Source organism: Paroedura picta, chromosome 2 (genome assembly GCF_049243985.1).
Source record: "Paroedura picta isolate Pp20150507F chromosome 2, Ppicta_v3.0, whole genome shotgun sequence".
In the NCBI taxonomy this organism is placed as follows: Eukaryota; Metazoa; Chordata; class Lepidosauria; order Squamata; family Gekkonidae; genus Paroedura; species Paroedura picta.
This window is the reverse complement of record NC_135370.1, coordinates 30978421-31002878: the sequence shown is the minus strand read 5'-3', so window position 1 is coordinate 31002878 and position 24458 is coordinate 30978421. Positions and strand designations below refer to the sequence as shown.

Sequence of the window (24458 nt, the reverse complement as noted above, 5' to 3'; positions counted from 1 at the left end):
TGTGGCTGAGTCCATTACAGCAGGAGAGGAAAGGTCACAGACCCCCCCCCCTCCAGAGTTCCTGCAGACCCCCAGCGATCCACGGACCCCTAGTTGAGAATCCCTGACTAGCAAGATTTTATAAGTATGAGCTTCCTTGAGCCAAAGCTTTCTTCATCAGAGTTTTTTCCCTATTAGACAAAGGGAACTTTTGCTTGTGAAACCTCCTACCTGACATGTTTTGCTGGCCTTAATGCACTACTGGACTTGAATCTAGCGGTTCGATATCAGAGCAACATGGCTCCCCTCTGAAACTATATATGAATGTTTATGCATCTTATTGATGAGGCCGTTCAGCTGCCCAATCCCTCCTGGGGCTCATGGTTGTCATGTTAAGCTGTATTTCCTGAAGCTAAGACTCACAAAGGTAGACCCTTTCCCTTTCATTAGTTGCTCTAACAATAAAGCATGTGCAGAGACCCATGGCAACCTGGAACCGTGTCATGATGGTAAAAGGGATAATGTCATCTAGGGACAGAAGCTCTGAACCCTGCTCTTTATTTTTATGGTTAAATGTTGAGAATGTGTTTGTGTTGCAGTAAATGGTTAAGTCAGGGGTAGTCAAACTGCGGCCCTCCAGATGTCCATGGACTACAATTCCCAGGAGCCCTCTGCCAGCGAATGCTGGCAGGGGGCTCCTGGGAATTGTAGTCCATGGACATCTGGAGGGCCGCAGTTTGACTACCCCTGGGTTAAGTATTTCCCAAGGTTGGCAGGGGGAGTCACCTATGCATTCTAGGATTGTCAGTGTGGGCATAAAGTGTGTATTTCAAGACTGGCCTTACTGTTTAAACATCTGTGCACAAAAGTGAGACCGAAACAGAGTCTCATGTTAATTTCCCTCAACACAGATCACTAGCCGAGCCGATAATACGGGAACACCTGTATGCAGACTATACGTCTGAACAATTCGACTTTCCATAATTTAAATAGTTGGTTTTATAAATGAAATTTACACCTCTGTTACACAAGGCGAGCAACAATATACCCCTCCTGTGCAGAAAAAGTCTAAGGTTTGTGTATATTTCTTCAAGCATACAACAATTCATGTGTAAGTCAGTATTTGATACTATGTTTCAAGCTCTGAAATAGATACAAGCGTGGGTACATACATACATACTTAGCATGTACAACATGTACTTCATGCATGAAATGACCCCTAGCAACATATATACAAACACGATACTATACATAACAAAATACTATATGCACACATTATGTAAGCAATCAAATCCCTCTCTAATGGGCAACAATAAAGCCCTATGCATTTCAGTTGAAAGTCAGCAGAAGGAAAAAATGATCTCATGGAGAACATGCATGAACAAGACCTAAAGAAATAATTAGTTCAGATGTTTCCAGTGCCATCCTTTGATAAGTTAGGTACTCCATTCTATGCCCAATTATTTTAACCGGATTGACTCACAGTACCAATGTTTAATGTGAAATTTGATCAACATCAGCAATGTTGACGGGAGCAATTCAGATAATAAAGACTAAGAATCAAAATAGAATAGAGCCAGCATTATGTAATGGTTAGTGCACTGAAAATTTGGAGATCCAGCTTCAATTCCTCATTCTATCATGGAGTCTTACGGGTGACCTTGGCCCAGTTATTCTCTTCCTGGTTTACCTCACAAAGTGATTGTTATGAGGATATAATCTTTAAACCGCCCTTGGTGCCGCGGGCGCCACGGACTAAATAAATGGTTAAGGGGTTCTAAGGCGGGATGTGTCCGTGATGAGGAAGGGTCCGGATTGGACCCTTCCTCAGGACAGACAATCAGAGGGATTGGTCCCTCCGATTCCCAGCCCCAGCAACTGTGAGCCGCGCAGAGCGCGGCTCACAGTTGCTCCCTTTGCCGCCGGCCTGACACATCGGAGGCGCGAAGCGCCTCCGACGCGTCAGGCCGGCCGCAAGGGAGCCCCCGGCAGCCGCGCAGAGCGCAGCTGCCGGGAGCTCCCTGCCCAGCGGCCTGACGCAGCGAGAGGCGCAAAGCGCCTCTCGCCGCCGCTCGAGGGAGGCCCCTGCAGTCGCGCACAGTGCGGCTGCCGGGAGCTCCCTGCCCGCCAAATGACCACCGCCCGGGGGAGGCCCCGCCACCCGACGGACCTCCCACGATCCGGTAAGTGCCTAGAGCCCGCTGTATTACTCATACAGCGGGCTTGATTACTAGTAATGTTATAAATAGGGATAAGCATGAATAGGCTGACAAACTAAAATTCGTCATGAATTTTGGTCTGTTCGGGGTTCATGAGCTGAAGTACAAGAATTAGAGAACTACAATAAACTACCATGAATTTGCACAATAAAACCAGAGTCCAGTAGCACCTTTAAGACCAACAAAGATTTATTCAGGGCGTGAGCTTTCGAGTGCAAGCACTCTTCGTCAGACTAAGAACTGACCATCATAACAGGAGGAATATATAAACAAAAGTTAATCTTGTTACATTAGTAAACTGTGTCATAGCATCCAAACAGCCATCTGATAAATCTCTGCCAAACCAGATGAATCTACCATGAATTCGGTGTAACTCATGGTGCCTCATGATGGTTCTTGAAGAAGAGAGCAAACATCATGTGATGGTTAGACTGCTGAGGGGCTGCGAGCTCCCCGTTGCTTAGTTTCAATGGGTCAGAACCATTTAAACACTTTCAGCTCCCTGCAGCTTTCTGTGGGGAGCAGAAAATCCATTTAAATGGAAGGGGCAAAGTGCTCTCCATTCAGCAGGAAAGGAGGAAATACCAAATTAAACAAACAACAGTACATAACAAGCTATTTGTAATCACACGATGGTGTGACCCGGAATTTTAAAAATGTACATTTTATTAAAAACTGGTGGGAATCCACAAGAAACTTGCAGAGTATGTGTATCCCTTTCCCATCTTTTGTTTCTTTTTCACTTTCTCCTTCTCTAACAATCTTCCCCCTTTTTCTACCCTTCCCTTATCAGTCAACCTATCCCCATCTCTTTTGCCCATTTCTCTGTCAATCTACACCTGCTTCTCTGATAGCATACCCCAATTTCCCCCCTTTCTCCCATTCCCCTTATCTTTTGCCCCTCCATCAGCCTTTTCTCCACCAGCCTATCCAACCCTTGCTTGCTCTCCTTCCCTACCACTCCACTCCACTTTTGTAGCTCTCCCCAACTTACTCCACACCACTCTTACTAAAAAGGAACTGAATTACAGTCCTGGGCTTTATCTTACAACTCATATGAAAGTTTCCAGCTTTCCTCTCCCCCGTGCTATTTAAAATTTCTTCCACTTCCTACACCATACTAACTTTAGAAGTAACAATGACAAACCAATTTGCAATTAGAGATTATAATCACATGATTTGAAAGCAAACAATCGTATCTTAATTAGAAGAACGGAATGGGAATTCTTGAGTTTGCAACTAATTGTAAGACTCATTAGGCTACATTTAAATGGTGATTTGGGTTACCAGTAGATAACAACTGGCCTACTTTGGATAAATTAAGAGAAAGTAAAGAACAAGACACAGAAAATAACAGGGAAGTTAGTAAATCTCAAAGTGTTTTTGCCTTTCCTTTCTTGTACTATTTAGCCCCATTCCACCGTACCACTTTTTCAGGAGTTTTTAAAGTTTTTAGTTTTTAGGAACTGCTTATTAGATTTAAAAAATAAATCTGATGAGGAATTAGTAATAGACCCATGGATCATTCCTCCCTGCTCTTCAGCTACGGGATGGGCAGAGAAAGTCTGTATCAAAGGATGGGAGAAGGTAGTGTGCAAGCCCTCTGCCTACACTCTATCTGAACATACCCTCTCACTGTAGCTGCACTCCAAGCTGCCTCCACCCACTAAAGTGGCAAGTTTCTAGTAGTAGTAGTAGTAGTAGTAGTAGTAGTAGTAGTAGTAGTAGTAGTAGTAGTAGTAGTAGTAGTAGTAGTAGTATCATCATTATCGTTATCGGCATTATCGGTATTTGTATTGTTATTAGATTTATTCCCCGCCACTCCCAAAGCCTGCTTGTGGCAGGTTATAACAATATAAAACCCAGATAAATCCATTAAAAATAGGAAATCCATCAATGAACAAAAAACTGCAAATGGTGAAGCCTAACCTGACTCTCTTACCAATATCTAATCGTGTGGGCTAGAAGGTGGCCATCGATGCTCCATAACCCAGTGCTAGGAACATTAGCACTAGCACTTGAATGGGCACCCAAAGGGCACCCAGCCTATGACCATGACGGATTATTAGTTCGTAGGGAATACAAACCTTAAAGTCTCTTTCCCCTCCATTAACTACAACAAAAAATGTCTAATATGAATCACATTACATACCAGGTTTAAAGCATATTTAATTCAAAGCAAGTCCTCTTATGTACGGTTAAATACAGTATTTCCTGGCGTATAAGACTACTTTCCCCCCCCCTGAAAAACATGCCTCCAAGTGGGGGGGTCGTCCTATACACCAGGTGCACTTCAGTTGGGATAGACATAGCTGCCCATAGCGGCCCATAGTACTGTAATGTAATGTAACAAGCTCTATATTTTGCGTGGAAATGTTGGGGGGTCGTCTTATACGCCCAGTCGTCTTATACTCCAGCAAATATGGGTAATTTTGACATAACTTCTCCGTATGCAAGCCAGTGAGTGATTCAGCCAGTGGAGGATCCCGGGAACCTACATCAGTTTTAACAAGAATAATAAAGTGCTAAATTCCAAACAGCGAACAAACGTTTGGTAATTTTAGATGGGCAGCTGTGTTAGTCCATAGAAGGAAATTAATGCGTGCGTCAACTGGCACCTTGAAGTCTAACTCAATTTATTCCCACATAAACTTTCCTCAGTTGGAGCTCACTGCAACAGACGTACTAGAAATGTATAGCCTGTAAATCTTCTCCAATTACTCATTCATTTCCCTCTGCTATACATAATTCAGAAGAATGAAAGCATCCCAGAAACAAGACACCCAGAGAGTTTAGCAACTTGTAGTGAGAGACATCTCATTTTGGTAAGGTATCGAAGGACTGGGAAATCCCAATTTTTATAATTGTTTACATGCTCGTCAAACTGACCACTGGTTTTCGAAGAAATTATAATTTTAGAACAAAATAAAACATAAGTTAATGAACTCTGAAACTGTATTTCTGTTTGTTCTTTTTGAACAAGTTGTAAATCTGATGTCTTATAATAAAAAATAAAGTAAAACACAACCAATCCAAATTTTAACAAGATGGGGGAGGGAGAGAAATCGATTTACCCAAGAACTTGGGTAATATTATCACTAATATTTGCTGAAAGGGTCATAGCCAAAAATGAATTAATGGCTTTTCAAATACCATTAATCAAATTTATTCTTGTCAAACACATATACAAGAAATTCAGGTAAGAATTACCACATCCAGTTCTTCTTATTCAGAAGGACAAACCAAGAACACAACACACAAGCTGTACCTGAAAGGAAGGCCAACTTTTTCTTCAGAATAGGCAGTATTACTGTAGCATCCATCCTACTTTCAGTTATCTTTCAGAGTTCTGAAACACAAGAAATTAATGTTAGAAGGTGCCAGCCAAGAGATATCAATCACTATGCTCCACTAAAGCTGCTCAATAGTCAGCTTACAACAACACGCATTTATTCTTGATTCCTGAACAGTGGTACAGAATGCTTCGTAATAAAAAACAAAACCCTAGCTAACCCTGTGCTAACACTTTTATAACGCCTAATAAAATACTCAACAAATCTTTCAACCTAACATTTCAGAGTATTTTCACTATGGAAGTCCAGTTCTGCCTGCCCCGATTTAATTACTGAATAATTCAACTCAGCTGCGTATTTTAATATTCTCTGTCTTTTCCGGCCTCCCTGGAGTCTAGTTTGTTCTATTTTATCCAGTATTAAATACACCCACTTCAAATGAGTAGTTCTCAATTTTTTTTTCCACTCCAAAGAACAATAATCCAGTTAGGTGCTGAGCCAGGGAATAGCCCTGGGCTCTCTCTTCCTATGTGTATTCAGAGTGCCAAAAAGCATTTTTATACTTAAACTAGGGTCTGAAGCAGATTTCAAATCCTGATTGATAGTCCATAGAAAGCCAGGACAGTGGGAGCTTTCCTGACCTTCTTGGGTAAACCACTCCTCACGACAATAGCCACAATGGAGAAGGCACATGTAAGGACCATTGCTGATTTTGTGCATTTGCAGCCTGCCACCCGTAGAAGCCCCTGCTAACTTGAGCAGTTATCATGGTAGTACGTAGGGAGAGAGGCAGTCCCGCAAATAAGAGGGCCAAGGTCATGAAAGGATCCTCCACCAAAATATTTGTCTGAAAATGACCAAACCCACTAACATCTACAGGTCCCCCTTAGACATCCCTTCAATGGTCTGAACTAGTCTCCCAAAATGGCCGATGGGCCTGGAGAGGGTAGGAAGGGGAGGGATCCTGGGTGGACATGTACACGACTATGCTTCCCAACCACATTCTGCATGATTGTGCCACTTTTCGGGTTTCTCAAAGCCTGAAGAATATTTCAGGGGTTTCTCAGTGGTAAAAAAGTTGAGCAAGGGTGTCCTAGTACATGGTAAAGACCCAATCCCAAATCATTCTCTCAGTATAGGAGGGACTGAAGAGTGGCAGAAGCACATATACAGGTGTAATACTGCAGAAAATGTTGAAAAATTCTTTTTGTTCACCAAAGCTTCAAAGCCACAGCACTAATTGGTTTTTAATGTATTTTTGCAACCACAGAGATCCTTTCATAAAATTGGTGAGCGGCTTCCATAAAATAGCAGGTTTTAAGATCAAATTAAAGACCCCTATTGCTGTACCGTACTTGAGACTGCTGAAGACTTCTGAGCATTATCACCTTTTCAGCCCATAACAAAAACATTTCCTTAATCTTCTACAGAGCAAAGAAAATGTATTAATGCATCACCAAAAGTATCACCTATTCAACAACAGAAGACATTTAGAAACCAAGTTGTCTTTATTTTTCCTCTTGGTCAAGCTGAGATTCTGAAAACTTGGGTGCATTTGAAATTATTTACAGAGTTATTATATCTTTCCAAGTCCATGGGCTCAGAAAGGTCTCTCTGCTCTGGACTACTGTGAAAATACCAAATGCTCCAGCATTTTTCTCAAACAGATTGCTTTCTTCCTGGCCCAGTATTGGGTCCAAACCACTGATACTACTAACAGTTTTCATTTATTCCAAGTAGAGGCTCAAATCAGGGTAAACCACAAATCCATACAATACTATAATCTCACCAAAAAGATAATTTCATGTTCAGGTAAGCTATTTAAACACACACTGTGCATGACGTTTAAATCTAGTGTAATACACATAATGAAAAATGGAGGGCGGGAGTGATCCCCATAGGAAGTTAGTCGTGTCCTTGAAAAGGTTACCTTCAGAGTTCTCTTTTCTACCTTATATTGGAATGTGGACTTAAGGTATGTGCCATATATATGCTTTCACTGCACAGTGAAATGCTGGGAGACATCAAGGTGCTTCTTTTAACTAAAATAAGGCCTTTATATAGAGCTACAATTAGGAAACAAGTCCCATTCACTAGAATGCTCCTATTCACCAGGAACTAGAAAGACTGGGAGTACGTTCATCAGAATTATTTAGAACGCAACAGCCAGCTCACAAAACATAAAAACAGAGCAGACATAATATTAAAATATTACTCACATTAGGACAAAGGAAATACCAACGAAGTACAGCATTACAGTACAGCAACGAAGTACAGCAACGAAGTACAGCATTAACAACTAAACATGTGCATTTAATATTAACCAGTCATACTACATTCTAAAGTTGACCGACTTGCATGAATGACTTAAATTCACAATTTTCAACAAAAAAAGGACATCCGAAGATTTTCCACATATAGAACAGCTGCAGCTCTACATAAAATATTTTGCTGGAAGCAAAAAGGGAGAAAAGGAAAGCTTTTAGCCTGCTAAATAAGTACCTCATTAAAGCTGAACTCCAAAAAGTAATTTAAAAGTATCACTTGTTCCCTTTTTCAGCATTTCATACTCCTTGATGACAATTGTTTCTCATATTCATCATTTCTACTGATGCTGTCATATCTCCCTTTACAGTAGCTGAGTGGGAAAATTAGGAATAAAATTTTAAAGCTAGAGCATTCATTTAGTTCATGAAGCACTAAACACTAAAGATAAATAATTTCAAAGTGATTCTGTATTTAAAAAAAAAAATCCAGACAGAAACTGGGGTGCAAAACATTATCCCAGGATATCAAGTATTTTATTCACAGACTTGGTAAGAACTTTATTTCTAAAGAATAAGAGAAAGAAAAAGACCTGGGGAAATGCATGAGAGAAAGAAGAGCTTTTAGCTAGTTTAAAAAAAAAATGAAAAATGAGCACTATTTGATGTGTTGAAGGGGGAAAAAATGAAATTCAAATATAGAATCCTCATCATGCAACATAAAATACTACTTTGAGGAACATTGGTGAAAGCAAGGAATTAATTATAAAACATCTGTTCTACTTAATATTTCTGGTAAGGACTTGGAGGAGGAACATGTGTCATGGCTTAAGTGCCACTCAGAGCTTAACACCCACTTAGGGCAGCTGTCCCACCCCTGAGTGCCTCCTCCTCCAACCGGCTTGCCTGTCTGTCCAATGGCTAGCCAATCTCCTTCCGTCCCCCACCCCTGACCACCCCTTCCTCCTTCCACTAAGGCTGCAGATCCCTGCTGTGTGAGAGCTGCCCCTGCTGGTGAGTTCCCTTCCTGGGGGTCTGCAGCCTTTCCAGGTCCTGGGGGGAGGAAGAGGCCATCTGCAGAGTTCTTCCACACACACACCCAATCTAACGCCCCTTGTATTCCTGAATGCAATAGGCTTGGCCCCTAGTTTTAGAATAATGCTTCGTATATAAACTTGGGTCATAAACTTGGGTCACACACCCACCCTCTTTCAACTTGTACACAATTTTGTTCATTGTGGAGATGGCCTTCAGAGTGGATTATGTTCCTCAAGCATGATTATAATTATATCACTTGTAGCAACCCTCCCCAAATGAGCTTGGGGCAGTTCACACAAAACTATAATAAAATACAATACTCAAACTGTTAAAACCCATATCCACCCCCCCTTGACCGCTGAGCCCCCTGTGTCTCAAACAGCTTGAGATTTACAGGAGAAAGCAAAACAACAACAACAGGTAAGTTACATGCAGTGAACACATCTATCCCGATAGATCACCAGCAGATCTGATGGAAGAAAAACCATGTAAATGTGATTGCAATATAACTATTTCAGGGAAAGTTTCAGAAGGAGGCAGGATATGAAGCTACTTGAATGTTTGATGTAGAAAAACGTACAGCAATTATATGAGAATCAAGGTAGAATATATACAAATATTTGCTTAGTCCCAGGAGCTATTTTAGGCATACCCGGTGTACTTTTTCTCCTCCTCCCTGTTCCATTTCAAATGTGGCTTGCCACATTTCAAACAGCAGGGGAGTCCCCTTGGGCATATGAAACCAGTTATACAATTCTCCAGATTCCAGCCACATACTATAATCACGTTCTCTTATGCTGTGGGCCAGCATGGTTTAGTGGGAAGAATGTCAGAGCAGGACAAAGACCCAAATTCAGCCAGTAAACACATGAGGTTACTTAGGGCCACAAACTCCCTCAACATAACATACTACAACAAGTTGTTGAGGGGATATATGTCTCCCTGAGGCATATGCCTTTCTCTGGAGGAAAAATAGAAAAAGACAAATAATTCCTTATCCCGAAAGCTGTTCGTACACCAATCAACACAAATGCAAAGTAAAATCATTTTGGGGGGGATAGACCAAAAAGAACAACAAAAAAGCCTTTCTTAACATCGAAACACATATATGTTGTTATATATATATATAATATAAATGAACAATATAAGGGAGCAATATACAGAAGGTCTCATTGCAATACTAACAAAGTAGACAAAAGCACTTTAGAGTATGTTCACGACACCTCATTGCAGGTTGTAAAAACTTTGCAACTGATTAAATTAATACAAGGATTCTGTGTTGTTAAAAGAAGCTGAATTTTCAATTCATCAGAACGATGTTCTCTTTCACAAAGCAATGGATTAAAAATTTAGTTTGGATTAGGGGTGAGCGCTTCGGCACGGATCACCGAAGCTCAAGGCAGCCAACACCGTGGAGAGGAGGGGCGGTGGCGACATGCCTGCATGCTGCCACCAGCTGGCACCCAGACGCCCGCCCCTCCTCTCTGCACCATCAAGGCAGCCGAACCGCACCAAGCACTCTCCCCTAGTTCGGATGGTAAAATTAAATGGTCAATGGGGAAAAGAAACTTTAAAAAGCAATGGGAAAAATACAAAGTGCTGTTGCACTTTACACAGCAAATGAGGGAGGGAGAGCAGGGGAAATCCCTCCCAAACAGATGTAAAGGTAACAGATAGGTATTCACAGTCTGAAGGAATGAACATGCAAGAGAGAAAGGAGATAGTGCTGGTAACAGATGACCTGGATTTATAAAGGCTTTCGTCACATTTACAAGTATCCTGCAAGGGACCACAAATATAAGGTGACCAGATTGTCCCACTTTTGGGACAAATTGCCCCACTTTTCTGGCAAATTGTACTTATGTTGAAATTTAAATATATATATATATATTACAGTACTATTTTTGTGTTCTATGAAAATTTTTGTTGCTCCATATAGACCAAAATTTAATCAAGACCCCCTCCCCCCGATCAATGATGTCCTGCTTTACCAATGTTAAAATCTGGTCACCTTACGCAAATATGTATTCTTGCCAATGGTTCCAACATGGGACACTCTTCCTCAAAGTTTTCTGCTACTACCTTTGACATCCCGGCCTGCAAGAATGTTGTGGTTAAGAGCAGCAGACCCTAACCTGGAGAACCAGGTTTGATTCCTCACTCCTCCACATGAAGCCTGCTGGGTGCCTTTGGGCCAGTCACAGTTCTCTCAGAAACCTCTCAGCCCCCCCAACCTCCTTCCGTGTCTATTGGGAGGAGAGGAAGGCAAGGTCATTGCAAGCCACTTTTGAGACTCCTTAAAGTAGAGAGAACTGGAGTATGAAAACCAACTTTTCTTCTTCCTCCAATTAGCTTAGAATAAACCTCAGTCACAAAGAAATTATTTTAATGGCAATCCTTTTAAAAATCTCACATTTTGAATAGTCACTCACAGTGGACTGTAAGCCTAAATGAAAAACTTTAAATCTGACAATTCCAAAAGAAGCTTTAACTGTGGCTTTATCTTATCTGGATTGCTTTGCTCCATCTCCATCTACAGTTTTACATAATTTTTCCTCAAGAGAGCATTGGGTAAAATAAGGTAGATGTGGTACTTAAGAAGATGTACTTATTTCACTCAGCAAAGAGTGCTGATCCTCCAAGAATTAAGACAAGCTTAACAGTTCCACATGCTTAAGTTTTGAGACAATGCGCAACGTTCAATGATAGAAAGCACCATGTCGAAAATAACTCCACAAAAAACTTCCCCTTAGCCGATTTAAACATATTAATCATTTGTAACACACTAACAACTTACAAAGGTCTTGGTCACTCAAGATTATCCATGCTCAGCATTCACAACCAGATGATGAAAGGATGTCTGCTAGGAACTTGGACAATGACCAAATATATTGTATCTGATAAAAGTCTTAACTTGCTTCTACTCATGGATGTGACAATCTCCCAGGAAGATTTATAGCCGATGTGAAAATTAAGGGACAACAGAGGTCCAAATGATCAGTTTGCACATTTTGTTTTACAGGGTTACCAACCTGGTGTAGTGCCAGCTTGGTGTAGTGGTGTAGTGGTTAGGAGCGCCGACTTCTAAACTGACGAACCGGGTTTGATTCCTGCTTCCCCCACATGCAACCAGCTGGGTGACCTTGGGCTCGCCACAGCACTGATCAAGCTGTTCTGATTGAGCAGTAATATCAGGGCTCTCTCAGCCTCACCCACCTCACAGGGTGTCTGTTGGGGAGAGAGGAAGGGAAGGTGATTGTAAACCGCTTTGAGATTCCTTCGGGTAGAGAAAAGCGGCATATAAGAATCAACTCTTCTTCTTCTTCTTCGGCCCATTAATCTGCTGAACTGGAGCAACAACCCTTAAAGAGTCAATGAGTTGTACCACCAACATGAAAGAATGATCCACAGCACAACTGTGCATTAAACAAGGCTTACGCAACTGTATCAGCAGTCAAGAGGAAACCCCCGCCCCTTACACAACATAGTTAGCGAACAAAGGTCTCTACAAACTAGAAACAAGCACAAATATATACCAGATACACCATATAGTAAAGAGTGGATGTTTGCTGGCAAGCAGAGTACAGCCAAATAAATCTGCCGTTTACCAGCATCAAGTCATCAGCATATCACTTAAGCTGAATGATTAGCTCTAGATGATGGTACAATATGCTTTCTCTTTAAATATTTTGTTTAATAAGCAAAACCTTTGATGAAGAAGATGATGTTGGTTTATATACCTCACTTTTCACTGCCCAAAGGAGTCTCAAAGCGGTTTACAATCACCTTCCCTTCCTCTACCCACAACAGACACCCTGAGAGGGAGGTGGGGCTGAGAGAGCTCTGACAGGACAGCAAAATCAGGGCTGTGATGAGCCCAAAGTAATCCAGCTGGCTGCATGTGGAGGAGTGGGGAACCAAACCCAGCTCGCCAGATTAGAAACCGCTGCTCCTAACAACTACGCCACGCTGGCTTTCTGATGAGTTACCTTATATTAACTTCCCCCTTTATTAGGTGTGGAGATATGGAGAGAGATCTGATCTTCTGAACATATAAATATAACGGGAAGGGAGTGGTGGGAGGACTTGGGATTCATCGCCTAACTGCCAATCAGGTAGGCTGTCCTGTCCCCCTCCAACTTCTTCCATCTGGAAAAAGTGCCAGCCTGCAGTAAGCTAGGCAGCCAGCAGGAGCTGGGAGAGAGGGCAGAGGGCCTGGGACTGCAGGCCCATGGGGGGAGAAGGAGGCAGGAAGCCCTTTGCCAGCCCTCATCCCCAACCTCAGCAGCCCCAGCAGCGTCCTCACCAGGGCTGGCAGGGGGGAGGGAGTGAACCAGTCCCCACCAGTGCTCCCGCCACCCTGAACAGCCCTTGCCACAGCCTTGTAAGGCCTAAGCAGGACCACCTGGGGTCAGGGGGAACGCAGTCCCTGCCAGCACCCCCCTACACACACTCCGGGCAGGCCCGCCATGGCCTTTCCAGCGGGTCTGCATGGGGTCTGCAGCGGGTCTGCATGGGGAGAAAAAGGGTCCCTATCAGCAATTCACCCCATCCTGAAAAGGCCTACCCAACCTATGGTTTTAAAGTACAATGGGATTTTTTGCTAGTAGGTATTTTCCCCAAACAACTCGACAATTCTTCTTTACCCATCTCCTTGCCAAAGATATTTTAGAGTGCCTGAATCACTGGTCTAAAGAAACATGAGTTACACTCATATGAATCAACATCCTTGTCCCACTGTCAACAAGCCAGAATCAGAAAACAGAATTAGAGTTCTTGGAAGTCACAGAGTTCATATGTGATAATTTCTAGATCGCAAAAAAAAAAAAAAAGCCCTGCCTTTTGCTAAACTGAAAGATATCCGTGACTCACTAACTTTGCAACACCGCTATTATCTGTGATCCAAAAATAAGGATTATGGCCACAACTAATAAGCAGATCATGCACATCCTTAATCATCTTGTTCTTTCCCCTACGACTAAAGCAGATCTGGAAGTAGAGTGGAGACATCAGGATAAAATAGAGGGAATGCAAGAGTTAGTTTTCTAAAATACAGAAATAACTGCTAGAACAACACAAAAGTAACATTCTATTGTCAATGGTAAGAATCATGTTACAAGCAGATATGTTAGTTACGGGAAAAAATCTAAAGACGTCAGTAGTGTGTTACAGATGAAAATGGCATGCTGGCATACTTTTAAAATATTGTAATTGTCCAGTCAAACTAGACATAGAATTTGAGTTTGCCCCGACCCAGCAATTTGATTCACAATCCAAACCGCATACACATGCTTCTGCACATACAGACTAGATTTCTGCAAAGAAATCAGTCAGGCTCCTATCTCACCACCCACAGCTTTAGAAATTCTACACTTACAAGGGACGCTGGATTTTGTAGGCAATGATTACAATCATACCAAGAACTGTCCGGATGAATCAGGAGGTTCCTTTGAGTTCATCATCCTTTTTCCATCTATGGATAACAGAGATATATGAAGTGCATGCAGCGGTCTATGCCAATGTATGGTGTGTACCACGTTGCTCTTACTGCATTGTGTTCTAATTCTGTAATTACATTCCTTTAAAATATATCACATCTAACATTTGATTGTACTGTTTCCAGTTCTTGTAATCCCAGTCCTATTGCACTGTTGATTAGATAACAACAGTTATCGTGCTAGTTGACTGCATTGTTACATCCTTAACACTATTTCGCTCCCTTATATATTTGGGAAACAGCCTCCTGGGAGGAGACTGTCCAGGGCCCTGTCCATCCTGGTCCACCCTGACTGGCCCTCCCCCTCCAGCTCCCACCCTCCCTCCTTGCCTGCAAGAAGCCATGCGGCTCTGGCCTCCATTGTTGCCCACGAGGAGAGAGGCAGCAACAGGCCTTTGCAGCCCGCAGGTACGCTCCTGCTGCAAGGGAGCTGGGGAGGGGAGTTTGCAGCCTCCCTGTGAGTTGTGAAGCCCTGTCACCACCGGTGGGGGGGGGGGTTCCACTCCCTTGCTGGGACAAAGGGAGCCTCCCGTTGCAGTGCCGCTGCCTTGGCCCGCATCTGCCTCGGCCTGCTGCGGTCCAGATTGCCAGCCCCAGGACTGCCCAGGTAGGCAGCGGAGCCGCGCCTGGCTCCCAGCCCTCCCCAATGCCATACCTCTCCTCGCCAACCGTGCCCTGCCTCTGCTGAGTGCGCCAACAAGCGGTCCTTGTCGGAGGCCCGGTGGGAGATGCGCGTGCTCCGCCCCCTTCAAGCCCCATCCTACCCTGACCCCACCACTCGCCCGGGGATTGCCCCGATGGTGCCTTTCCCTCTGACCCACCTGCTGCGGGACGGATTGCTGGCCGGAGCACTGGTCGCCGGGAGAGACGTGCCCGGCTCAAAGGACTTCCCCATGTCTTTTGCTCTCCCCTCCACCAGCAGCTCGCCTCCGCAGACTGCGCAAAACCGCGGCCCTCGCTGGGGGTCGTGGGTGCCCGCGCCCCCACCCCTTTGACCCCCATCCTAGCGCCCATTGCATTATTCCGTGCAATGGGCTCTATTTCTAGTAAATAAATAAATGGATTTGAGACCCAGGTTCAAATCCCCACTCCTGCCATGGAAGTTTGCTGGGTGACTTTTGAGTCAGTCACACAGTCTCAGTCTAAGCCTATGTCACAGAGTGAGGATAAAATAGGGCAGAGGAAAAAAAATTAAGCTGTTTTGGGTCTCCACTGGGGACAAAAGCATCGTACATATGAAGTAAATATATAACCATGACAAAAGAATCCACTCCTCAGAAATACTGGATGGTGAAAGAAAGATGAGGCCTCTCCAGTCCAAAGGACTACGTACAAGTCCAGACAACTGAATTTTGACACTTATTACCACATTTATTCAAATGCATAATTCAAGAGAAAATCTACTACTACCCTGAAGGACCTTCTGTACTTTTAAAGTTTTCTTTCTTAAGGGTAGCTTACTTTCCCCTCACAAGACGAATGCTATGCATATAAGTCCTCTGTAAACAGGAGGAGAATAAAATGTCATTAATTATAAATGCATAGATCAACCTAGATGAATGTGGAAGTTCGTCCACTTTAATATATTCAACAGATGAACTGACATCCTAAAATATTTATTTTGCACTAACTCCTTATTCGTTTCAAACTACTTCCTGATTACATATACCTCTGATTTAGTTATTTCTGGGATATTAATCTAAACTTTGGACTTCTTTTCTTTAGGAAGAAAAGTCTCAGCTACTATAGCCAATGTTGTAAACTGCATTCCAGGTATCGTTTCTGACACAAATATTTTAACCTACTTCCCAAATCCTTCCCATACCTCCAGCCTTTTTTACTGTTGAGAAACCCCTGAAACATTCTTCAGGCTTTGAGAAACCCCAGAAGTAGAACAATCGTGCAGAATATGGTTGGGAAGCAGAGCTGTGGACACACCCAACCGGGGCCCCTCCTCTTTCCATCCTCTCCAGGCCCATCCTTGGCCATTTTGAGAATGGTATGTGAGGGTCAACATGATCATACATGGTCATATCATCCGATATTTAACAAATTAAAAATATATTAAGAATTAATTCCCAGCCATTCAGGAAACCTTTTCGGGGCCATCAAAAAACTCCAGGGTTTCATGAAACCCTGATCCAGACACAGACAGTAAGAGAAACAGCCAAAACAGACCCTTTTCTTCTTTATATTTTCCAGACACTCAAGAAAAGGAGAAGACAACACTTCCACATTGGACATACAAGACAAAGCTGAATCAGGAATGTGCACTGTGCAGTGGTCCTTATATCAAAGGGTCGATTGACTAGTGATTACTTGTTGGCTATAGCATCAAATTATGACTTGTGTATGTGTAAATTTTTCTAGTTGATGAATCATCCTCCCAATCAGTTTCTCTCTGCTGCAAAAAAGAAGTCAGTCACTGACAGAGGGTATACGAGTGAGGGGTAGGGGGCTTCTGAGGGAACCCACATCACACTTACATGATCAAAAGATAGGAAGTAAGCTCACATACCTGCATGTGCAAACCAGTCATGATATTTCAGCCCCAAAGAACAGCAAATTACTCCAAAGTGTAACATGCCATTGTTTACACTGGTCTCTCATAATCAAAATGTAATGCCTTATGCATTTCTGGCCCATTACTGAGGAAATGCTTGAGACTTCTACAAAGTAACATTGCCTGTACCACACTTGAAATAATGCTAGCAAATTCACTATTCCCTAAAAAAAGGTCAGCTCTTTGAGATATATAGATATAGAAGATATAGATAGAATATCTATTTGGGGGTGCTTTGGGATTTACTGTTTTTTCATTGTTTCTTATTTTATCTGAGGGGCAGCATTGTTTGCCTTTTCTTCTTGGGGTTGTGTTTCTTCTACAAGTTGATTTTTACAGTTCTTTCTTTCAGTGTTTTGTTCTGGGGGGCACTGTAGCCCCCAGTTGTATTTGTTGTAGTAGGTTGCCAACTTTGGGTACTATTGTTCTGCTCTGGTTTGCTGGCCTGGGGGGCACTGTTTGGTTCTCCTGCCAGAGCTGTTCTCACAGAGCAGTTCTGTCAGTGCTCTCTCAGGGTGTCTGGCATCAAGAGAGGAAGGGAAGGCAATCGTAAGCCGCTTTGAGACTTCTTTGGCTAGTGAAAAGCAGGGTACAAAAACAGCAGCTATTCATCCTCTTGACTTTTCTGTATTTATTGGGAGGGAGGCTGGATGGGAAAGCCTGTGATGATTGAGCATGGATTAAGCACTTAGGCCACCCTGTAAATTTACCAGTAGCCTGCTGCATTTCCCACCCTCGGTTTATATGCGAGTCAATAAGTTTGCCCAGATTTGGTGGTAATATTAAGCGCCTTGGCTTATATGCGAGTATATATGGTAAATTAAATTCTAAGCCAGCATGACTCCATAGCTCATGAACCAAGGTCAACTCTGTCATCTCCACTTGGAAAGGTGGCTGGGAGGGAAAAGGGCTTTGCCCTAGATCAGGGGTAGTCAAACTGCGGCCCTCCAGATGTCCATGGACTACAATTCCCAGGAGCCCCCTGCCAGCATTCGCTGGCAGGGGGCTCCTGGGAATTGTAGTCCATGGACATCTGGAGGGCCGCAGTTTGACTACCCCTGCCCTAGATCTTGTAGCCCTGTTGGTCAGAGAACAAAAACTACTCAGTTAGCCAGACTAATAGTCCAATTCAGTATAAGCACACTTCAATAGATCATATATCACCCTATCTATCGTCCATAAGTTCAGGTAATATACAGTATGTGTACGTACACAATTGCTTATTTCAGTAACAGTTCCACCGCTTCACTTTATCATACCTTCATCTCTTTTTATTTTAATTACTGTAATTTCTCTCTTTGTGGCTTTATGTGCAAATATTCCAAACTTCAACTTTTCTGAATTGCAGCTGCTCATCTTCTCACCTAAAGACGAAAGACAACATTCCGTATTAATCTCTTTCCAAATGACATCTTTAGAGTCCAAAAATAACCCAACGACTTCCTATTTACTGGCTTCTATGAAGCTGCTTCATTAGCACAAATTTAATAACGTGACAGAACAAGTTGGTAGCATTCTTTCCTAGGATTCTGAAGTTTTCGGACTAGATCATTAGCAACACAAAGTCAATCTGGATCTTCTATAGCCAGGGGTACATCAGTCCATGTTTTTTCCAAGCCCACCCAGACTAATTTCCAAAACTCCTAAAATATTCTCCTGTAAGGAAACTGTTTGTTGGGGACTCCAGAAAGTCAGCCACATTGCAGTGGAGTCTGAGGCAGGTTTTCTGCTGTGGTCTCAGTTCAACCAGTGCACTGGATACGACTGTTAGGCCTCAAAGGCCACAACCTACTAAAACACAATCCCCAGCCACTGTACATTGCCCAGGCCACCATTGCACAGTGGTGGATAAACTGTCTAAAGCCACCTGCTTAAATGTTTATACAAAAGTATATGCAGCATGGCCGATTACGCACGGGGCGGAATGCCCGGGCTGGCGGCGGCAGGGCTGCGGGGCTTATTCCCGATTATGCCTGATGTCGCCACCATCCCGGGCACCACCCAGCCCTGGCCCGACTCAGGTCCTTGGATGGCCCGCGGCAAGGGAACGCAGAGTGTTCTGCATTCCCTGAGATGCCGCAGCCACCATTGGGGGCTAGGTAGGGCCAGTACTGTGCATAATCAGAAAATCATCCCTGCAGGGACACCATACACCTCTGTCAACTCTGTGGAGCTGCGGAGCTTGCTGGGGCGTTCCCCCGCCCCCACCTTGGTGGGAAAGCTATATGCCATTCCCTGCTATAATTTAATAGGGGCCCCATGTCCCCTGCTTCCACCCCAGCATAAGGACCCAATAGCAGTCCAGTGTGGCTGGTGCCATGCATAATGGGTCCATGAAGGTCATAGAATAGAACCCATCTGCTATGGGTTTTTCTCAAACAATTCATCTGCAATCAACACTAAGAATTGTATGGACCAATACAACTGGACCAATGGGCCTTACACACTGTGTATCCCTGTAATAAAACCTCTGTATTTTCCACTGAGTGAGAAATCATTAATGTACATAGTCAAAACTACAATTAGATCCAAGCTAAAGAATTGGTCTACATATGAAACCACACAGGTACCTATTAAAGCGTCACTGCTTGGCATAACCAAAATACCTCCTGCAACATCATCTTGAAAGCAAATAGCACACCACAAACCATTAATACATCTCTTGTTCTGGCATATAATTGAGTTAAATACAAACTCTCTTTTCTAGGTGGCTCATTTTAATTCCGTACAATGGAAAAAAGCCTCCAAACGTAAATAGTCTTACTTACTGTGTGTTCTGCAGTTTCCAGAAACATTGGGAATCCTTGCCAATACACGTTTCAGATCTGACTCAATGAGTCAAAGCCTGTGAATTTAAATTAGAACGTTACATATTTTTAATATTGTTATTTGGGTTTTTTAATGGTTGTTCCTAGCAGCTTAATATAGAAGAGTTGGTTCTTATATGCTACTTTTATCTACTCAAAGGAGTCTCAAAGCGCCTTCCCTTTCCTCTACCCACAACAGACACCCTGTGAGGGAGGTGAGGCTGAGAGAGCCCTCACATTACTGCTTGGTCAGAACAGCTTTATCACTGCTATGGCGAGCCCAAAGTCACCCAGCTGGTTGCATGTGGGGGAGTGGGAATCAAACCTGGTTTGCCACATTAGAATCCACCAACCTAACCACTACACCAAGCTTGTTCTTATAGAACTGTAAAAAAGTGTACATCAGGAACAAAAAGCACTGAAATCATACAAATGAGCTTAGACAGCTTGAGTTGAGTCTAGCAGCACCTTAAAGACCAACTAAAAAAGCCCATATCCTGCCACAAATTTTGTTATTTAGGGTGTTACTGGACTCTTGCTCTTTTCTACTGCTATAGAAAGACTAACACAGCTACCCATCTTGTAATAAGAAGAACTTATTTATTTCCACCCTCCCCTCTGTTTTACAAGACGCAGGGATGGGTGCAATCTGTCACAAGGAGAGAACACAGAATGGGTGTTTGCTGCTTCTTTCTGGTGCTCCCCACACCCCATACTGCTGAGGTTGTGAGTGGTGTAGGATGAAATGGGAACTGACAGAAATTTCACACTGTTCATTTTTGCATGTACAAAGCAGAGACTCACCAAAAGCAGAAGGGTGATTGCTACCAATTCCCCCCTCGGAACCCACCCTAACAGGAACCCCCCCCAACAGCCTTTGGGGACAGTCCTTTGTCCCTGAGGAGCATTTTCATAAGGCACAGGAGGTTGGCCTAATGAAAAAGGAAAGCAGTAAAAATTTCTTTCACATGCTCTAATCCCGGGGTAGTCAACCTGTGGTCCTCCAGATGTTCATGAACTACAATTCCCATGAGCCCCATGGTCCTCCAGCAAACACTGGCAGGGGCTCATGTGAATTGTAGTCCATGAACATCTGGAGGACCACAGGTTGACTACCCCTGCTCTAATCCACTTGCAGAATATCAAATTCCGCAGGGCCTGCAAGACGGAGCTCTTCCGCCAGGCATATGGTTGAGGCCGGGGTGGAGTTCCGGTGTTTTCATTGGAGGACCCTCCCCCTTGATGCCCTTGATGTCTATCAGATCTGACTCCTCGCTCCCAGCGGAAGACGGCTGGGCCCTCCAGCTGAATGGGGAAGGGGATGGATATTAGACAAGTTGAGTGACAGGTCACCATCTATTTTACTATTCGCTATCATGCTGTAAGGGGTGTTTTATTGTATTTTTACTGTTTTTATCTTGTGTAAACCACCGCGAGACCAATGGAAGAGCAGCGGTATAAAAATTAAAAAATAAATAAATAAAGTGCCGTTGTAAATATATAAATAAATAAATAAAAATACTCAAGTGAAGATGGAAAAACAATGGATGGCAAACCAATAAGAGTCAGCACTCCTGAAGCTTATATTGTCAACTGAAAATTCTAGATATCGAAGGGAGAAAAATTAAAAGGGGAACAGCTTTGTCAGTGAGGGAGTAAAGGTGAAAGGAATCTTTACACAGATCTTCCCAAACCTTTCTTCTATCACAGTATTCAGATCTCCTAAATAGCTAGTCAGAATACATAGTCTCTCAAAGTCACATTACCATAAAATGCATACACTGCAGATCCTTTAAAAAGTACCTCCTGATCTATGAAAACACAGTATGTTGGTTAATCCAGGCATGCAAATGGGACATTGCCAAAATATATATAATAAATAATTCCTTCTTGCTACACCAAGATCAGTGGTTCTCAACCTGTGGGTTGGGATCCCTTTGGAGGTTGAACGACGCTTTCACAGGGGTCGCGGCAGGGCAAGCAGCTTGGCCGGGGGGGGGGGGTTGGCAACATCCATACAACAGCCTTGCGGGGTAGATCGAGATAGAGCGTTCGTCTGTCTGGATCAGCGGAAAAGAGCGAGACGGCACGGCAGAACTGAACTGAGGAACCCCGGGAAAAAAACAATTTATATACGATCACGAACAATGGATCTTCATGCCATTGGTCAGTGTTGGTTTAATTTCTATGAAAGAACACTTGCATAGTTTTATGGCTGGGGGTCACCACTGCATGAGGAACTGTATTAAAGGGCTGTGGCATTAGGAATGTTGAGAACCACTGGGTTAGAGTAACAAAAAGATCTCCATAAAGGGGATCATATTTCTTTAATGGAAAGTATCAGTTTTCCAAGGCTCTATTCATCAGGGAGATATTAAGAATAACCGCAAAGGAAAACACAAAGTTCTTTGCAGTCCCAGTTAATGTTGGGTTTTTTTTTGGGGGGGGGGGTTATCTTGGCTTTTCCTTAGCAAACAAAAGTACCCCCAACTTCACTTATTCAAATATTATCTTATTTGAATAATACTTTAAAAAAAATTAAAGGCAAAACAGGATGTACTTCCCTTGCATTGTTTATCTTTAAGGAGCAACCCCCCCCCAAGACATTGAAAACTGTTGACATAATAATGTTAGTGCCCCCTAACAATGTATATAGGAAGTATCAGGGATGTGATTGTTCACCCACCTATTTGAGCAGAATTTAAAATTCCCCCACAGAAGTCAATGAGACAACTCACTCACACTCTGTGGCATCAGCTTGGTGTAATGGTTAGGACGTGGACTTCTAATCTGGTGGGCCGGGTTTGATTTCCCACTCCTCCCCCACATGCAACCAGCTGGGTGGCCTTGGGCTTGCCATAACCCTGATAAAGCTATTCTGACTGAGCAGTAATATCAGGGCTTTCTCAGCCTCATCTACCCCACAGGGTGTCTGTTGTGGGTAGAGGAAAGGGAAGGGGACTGTAAGCCGCTTTGAGACTCCTTTGGGTAGAAAAAAGCGGTATATAAGAACAAACTCTTCTTCTTGCAGTACTTGCTAATTCTATGTCTGATTGGTGTTTACAGTATTCCTTCTGCCATGAGAGCCAGTGTGGTACAGTGATTAAGAGTGGTGGACTTCCATCTGGAGAGCCGGGTTTAATTCCACACCCCACCATATGGAGCCAGCTGGGTTCTCTCAGAACTCCCTCAGCCTCACCTACCTCACCAGGTGTCTGTTGTGGGGAGAGGAAGGGAAAGAGTATTATAAGTCACTCTGAAACTCTTTAAGGTAGAAAAAAGTGGAGTATCGAGATCTGATCTGCTCTTCTTCACGTGAAATAAGAAAAATCAATAAGAATTCTACCCTCTGGTTTTCACCTGCCCAGCCAATCAGATGAATTCACAACCTGACTTTTAACATTTGAATTCAATACATTCGCAGTTTTATCCTCCCACTGTTTACGAATCAATAACTCTTAGAAAAGATGATGTGAAAAATATGAATTACAACTTTGAAGCTGCCAGGATTCCCTAATATCAGATTGGCAATAGCATCCAATTATGTTACTCATTTTATGAAATAACAGATCGTTAGAACGGAAATTTCCCTCACAAAAATAAAACACTGGAATATTGTTTGCTTATCTCTTCTAAACGATCCTGTTTCTGTATGTGTGTGTGGGGGGGAGGGGGCTGCTTGACTTCTTAAGAGCAGTTTTTAATAGTTCTCTACAACAGACTCTTAAAGAGGAAAATATATCCGTTAGCCATCCCGTTACATGTACTTCTTTGAAACACATCGTCCATAGCGAACCAGGTCCTGCAAATCCATAATGTACACGGTACAATGATTGTAAAGACGATGTCTTTCTGAGCAGCAAATATTTATTTATTTTATTTATTTCTCAGATTTTTATACTGCCCTCCCATATAGCTTGGGGCGGATTACATACAACACTGTGGGGTAATACATGGAACAACCTAAGCATACAACATAGTCAAAAATAACGTCAACAATAATCCAACAGTGGTTTAAATTAACATAATATCAATTATTTTGATCAACACTAATATAACTTAGATGAACCCCCAGAGAGGTCAGACTGGTGTAAGCCATGGATGAGGTGTCTAAGGGGGGACCTGTAGGTGTTATTGGGTTGGTCCGTCTCAGGGAAATGCCTGGTGGAGGAGCTCCCTTTTGCAGGCCCTGCGGAACTGTGCTAGTTACAACAGGGCCCGGATGTCATCAGGGAGCTCATTCCACCAAGTGGAATCTGTACAGCAGTGGTCCCCAGCCTTGTTATCACTGGGGACCGGTCAACGTTTGACAATTTTACTGAGGCCCGGGGAGGGGTAGTCTTTTGCCAAGGGACATTGCCGCCTGAGCCCCTACTCCACTTGCATTCCTGCCGGCGCTCCTGACTTCCCGCCGCTCACTGGGGGGCGCTGCCAGCAGCAGCTGTGGAGTGCCATGCCGAGGGGAAGCCCCAGCCATAGTGGCTGCTGGAGAGCACCAAAGGTCAGCCGGTGGCAGAGTGGCAGGGCAGCCCCCGAGGCAGCAGCTGGGGAGGAGGATGAAGAGGAGCCGCGGCCCGGTACCGACTGATCCACAGACCGGTACCGGTCCCCGGACCGGGGGTTGGGGACCAGTGCTGTACAGAACAGCGAGATAGATGCATTCTCTTATCCTGTAACCTTCTCATTGGTCTCGCAAGGCTGTTGTGAAGATAAAAGGGAGGAGGGGTGTTACAAATATAGTATTATAAACTGCTTTGGGTCTGCTCTGGACTGAAATATCTAAACAACTATTCTGTTT

At 43.4% G+C, this 24458-nt stretch overlaps 1 protein-coding gene across 4 annotated transcripts in view; it reads right to left on the bottom strand.

The window, feature by feature from the left end:
• SESTD1 (SEC14 and spectrin domain containing 1) overlaps positions 1 to 24458 on the bottom strand; it is an 88391-nt gene that overhangs the window by 56724 nt on the left and 7209 nt on the right. For 3 of the 4 annotated variants that reach the window (XM_077319568.1, XM_077319567.1, XM_077319570.1), the window contains exons 2-4: positions 19622 to 19698; positions 18113 to 18217; positions 5467 to 5547 (exon numbers count right to left, since the gene is read on the bottom strand). In XM_077319568.1, coding sequence (XP_077175683.1) covers positions 5467 to 5521 — 55 coding nt within the window. In that variant the 5' untranslated portion in view covers positions 5522 to 5547; positions 18113 to 18217; positions 19622 to 19698. Of the gene's footprint in view, positions 1 to 5466; positions 5548 to 11825; positions 12022 to 18112; positions 18218 to 19621; positions 19699 to 24458 lie in introns of all 4 variants that reach the window. The other variant, XM_077319569.1, reaches the window with a different exon arrangement.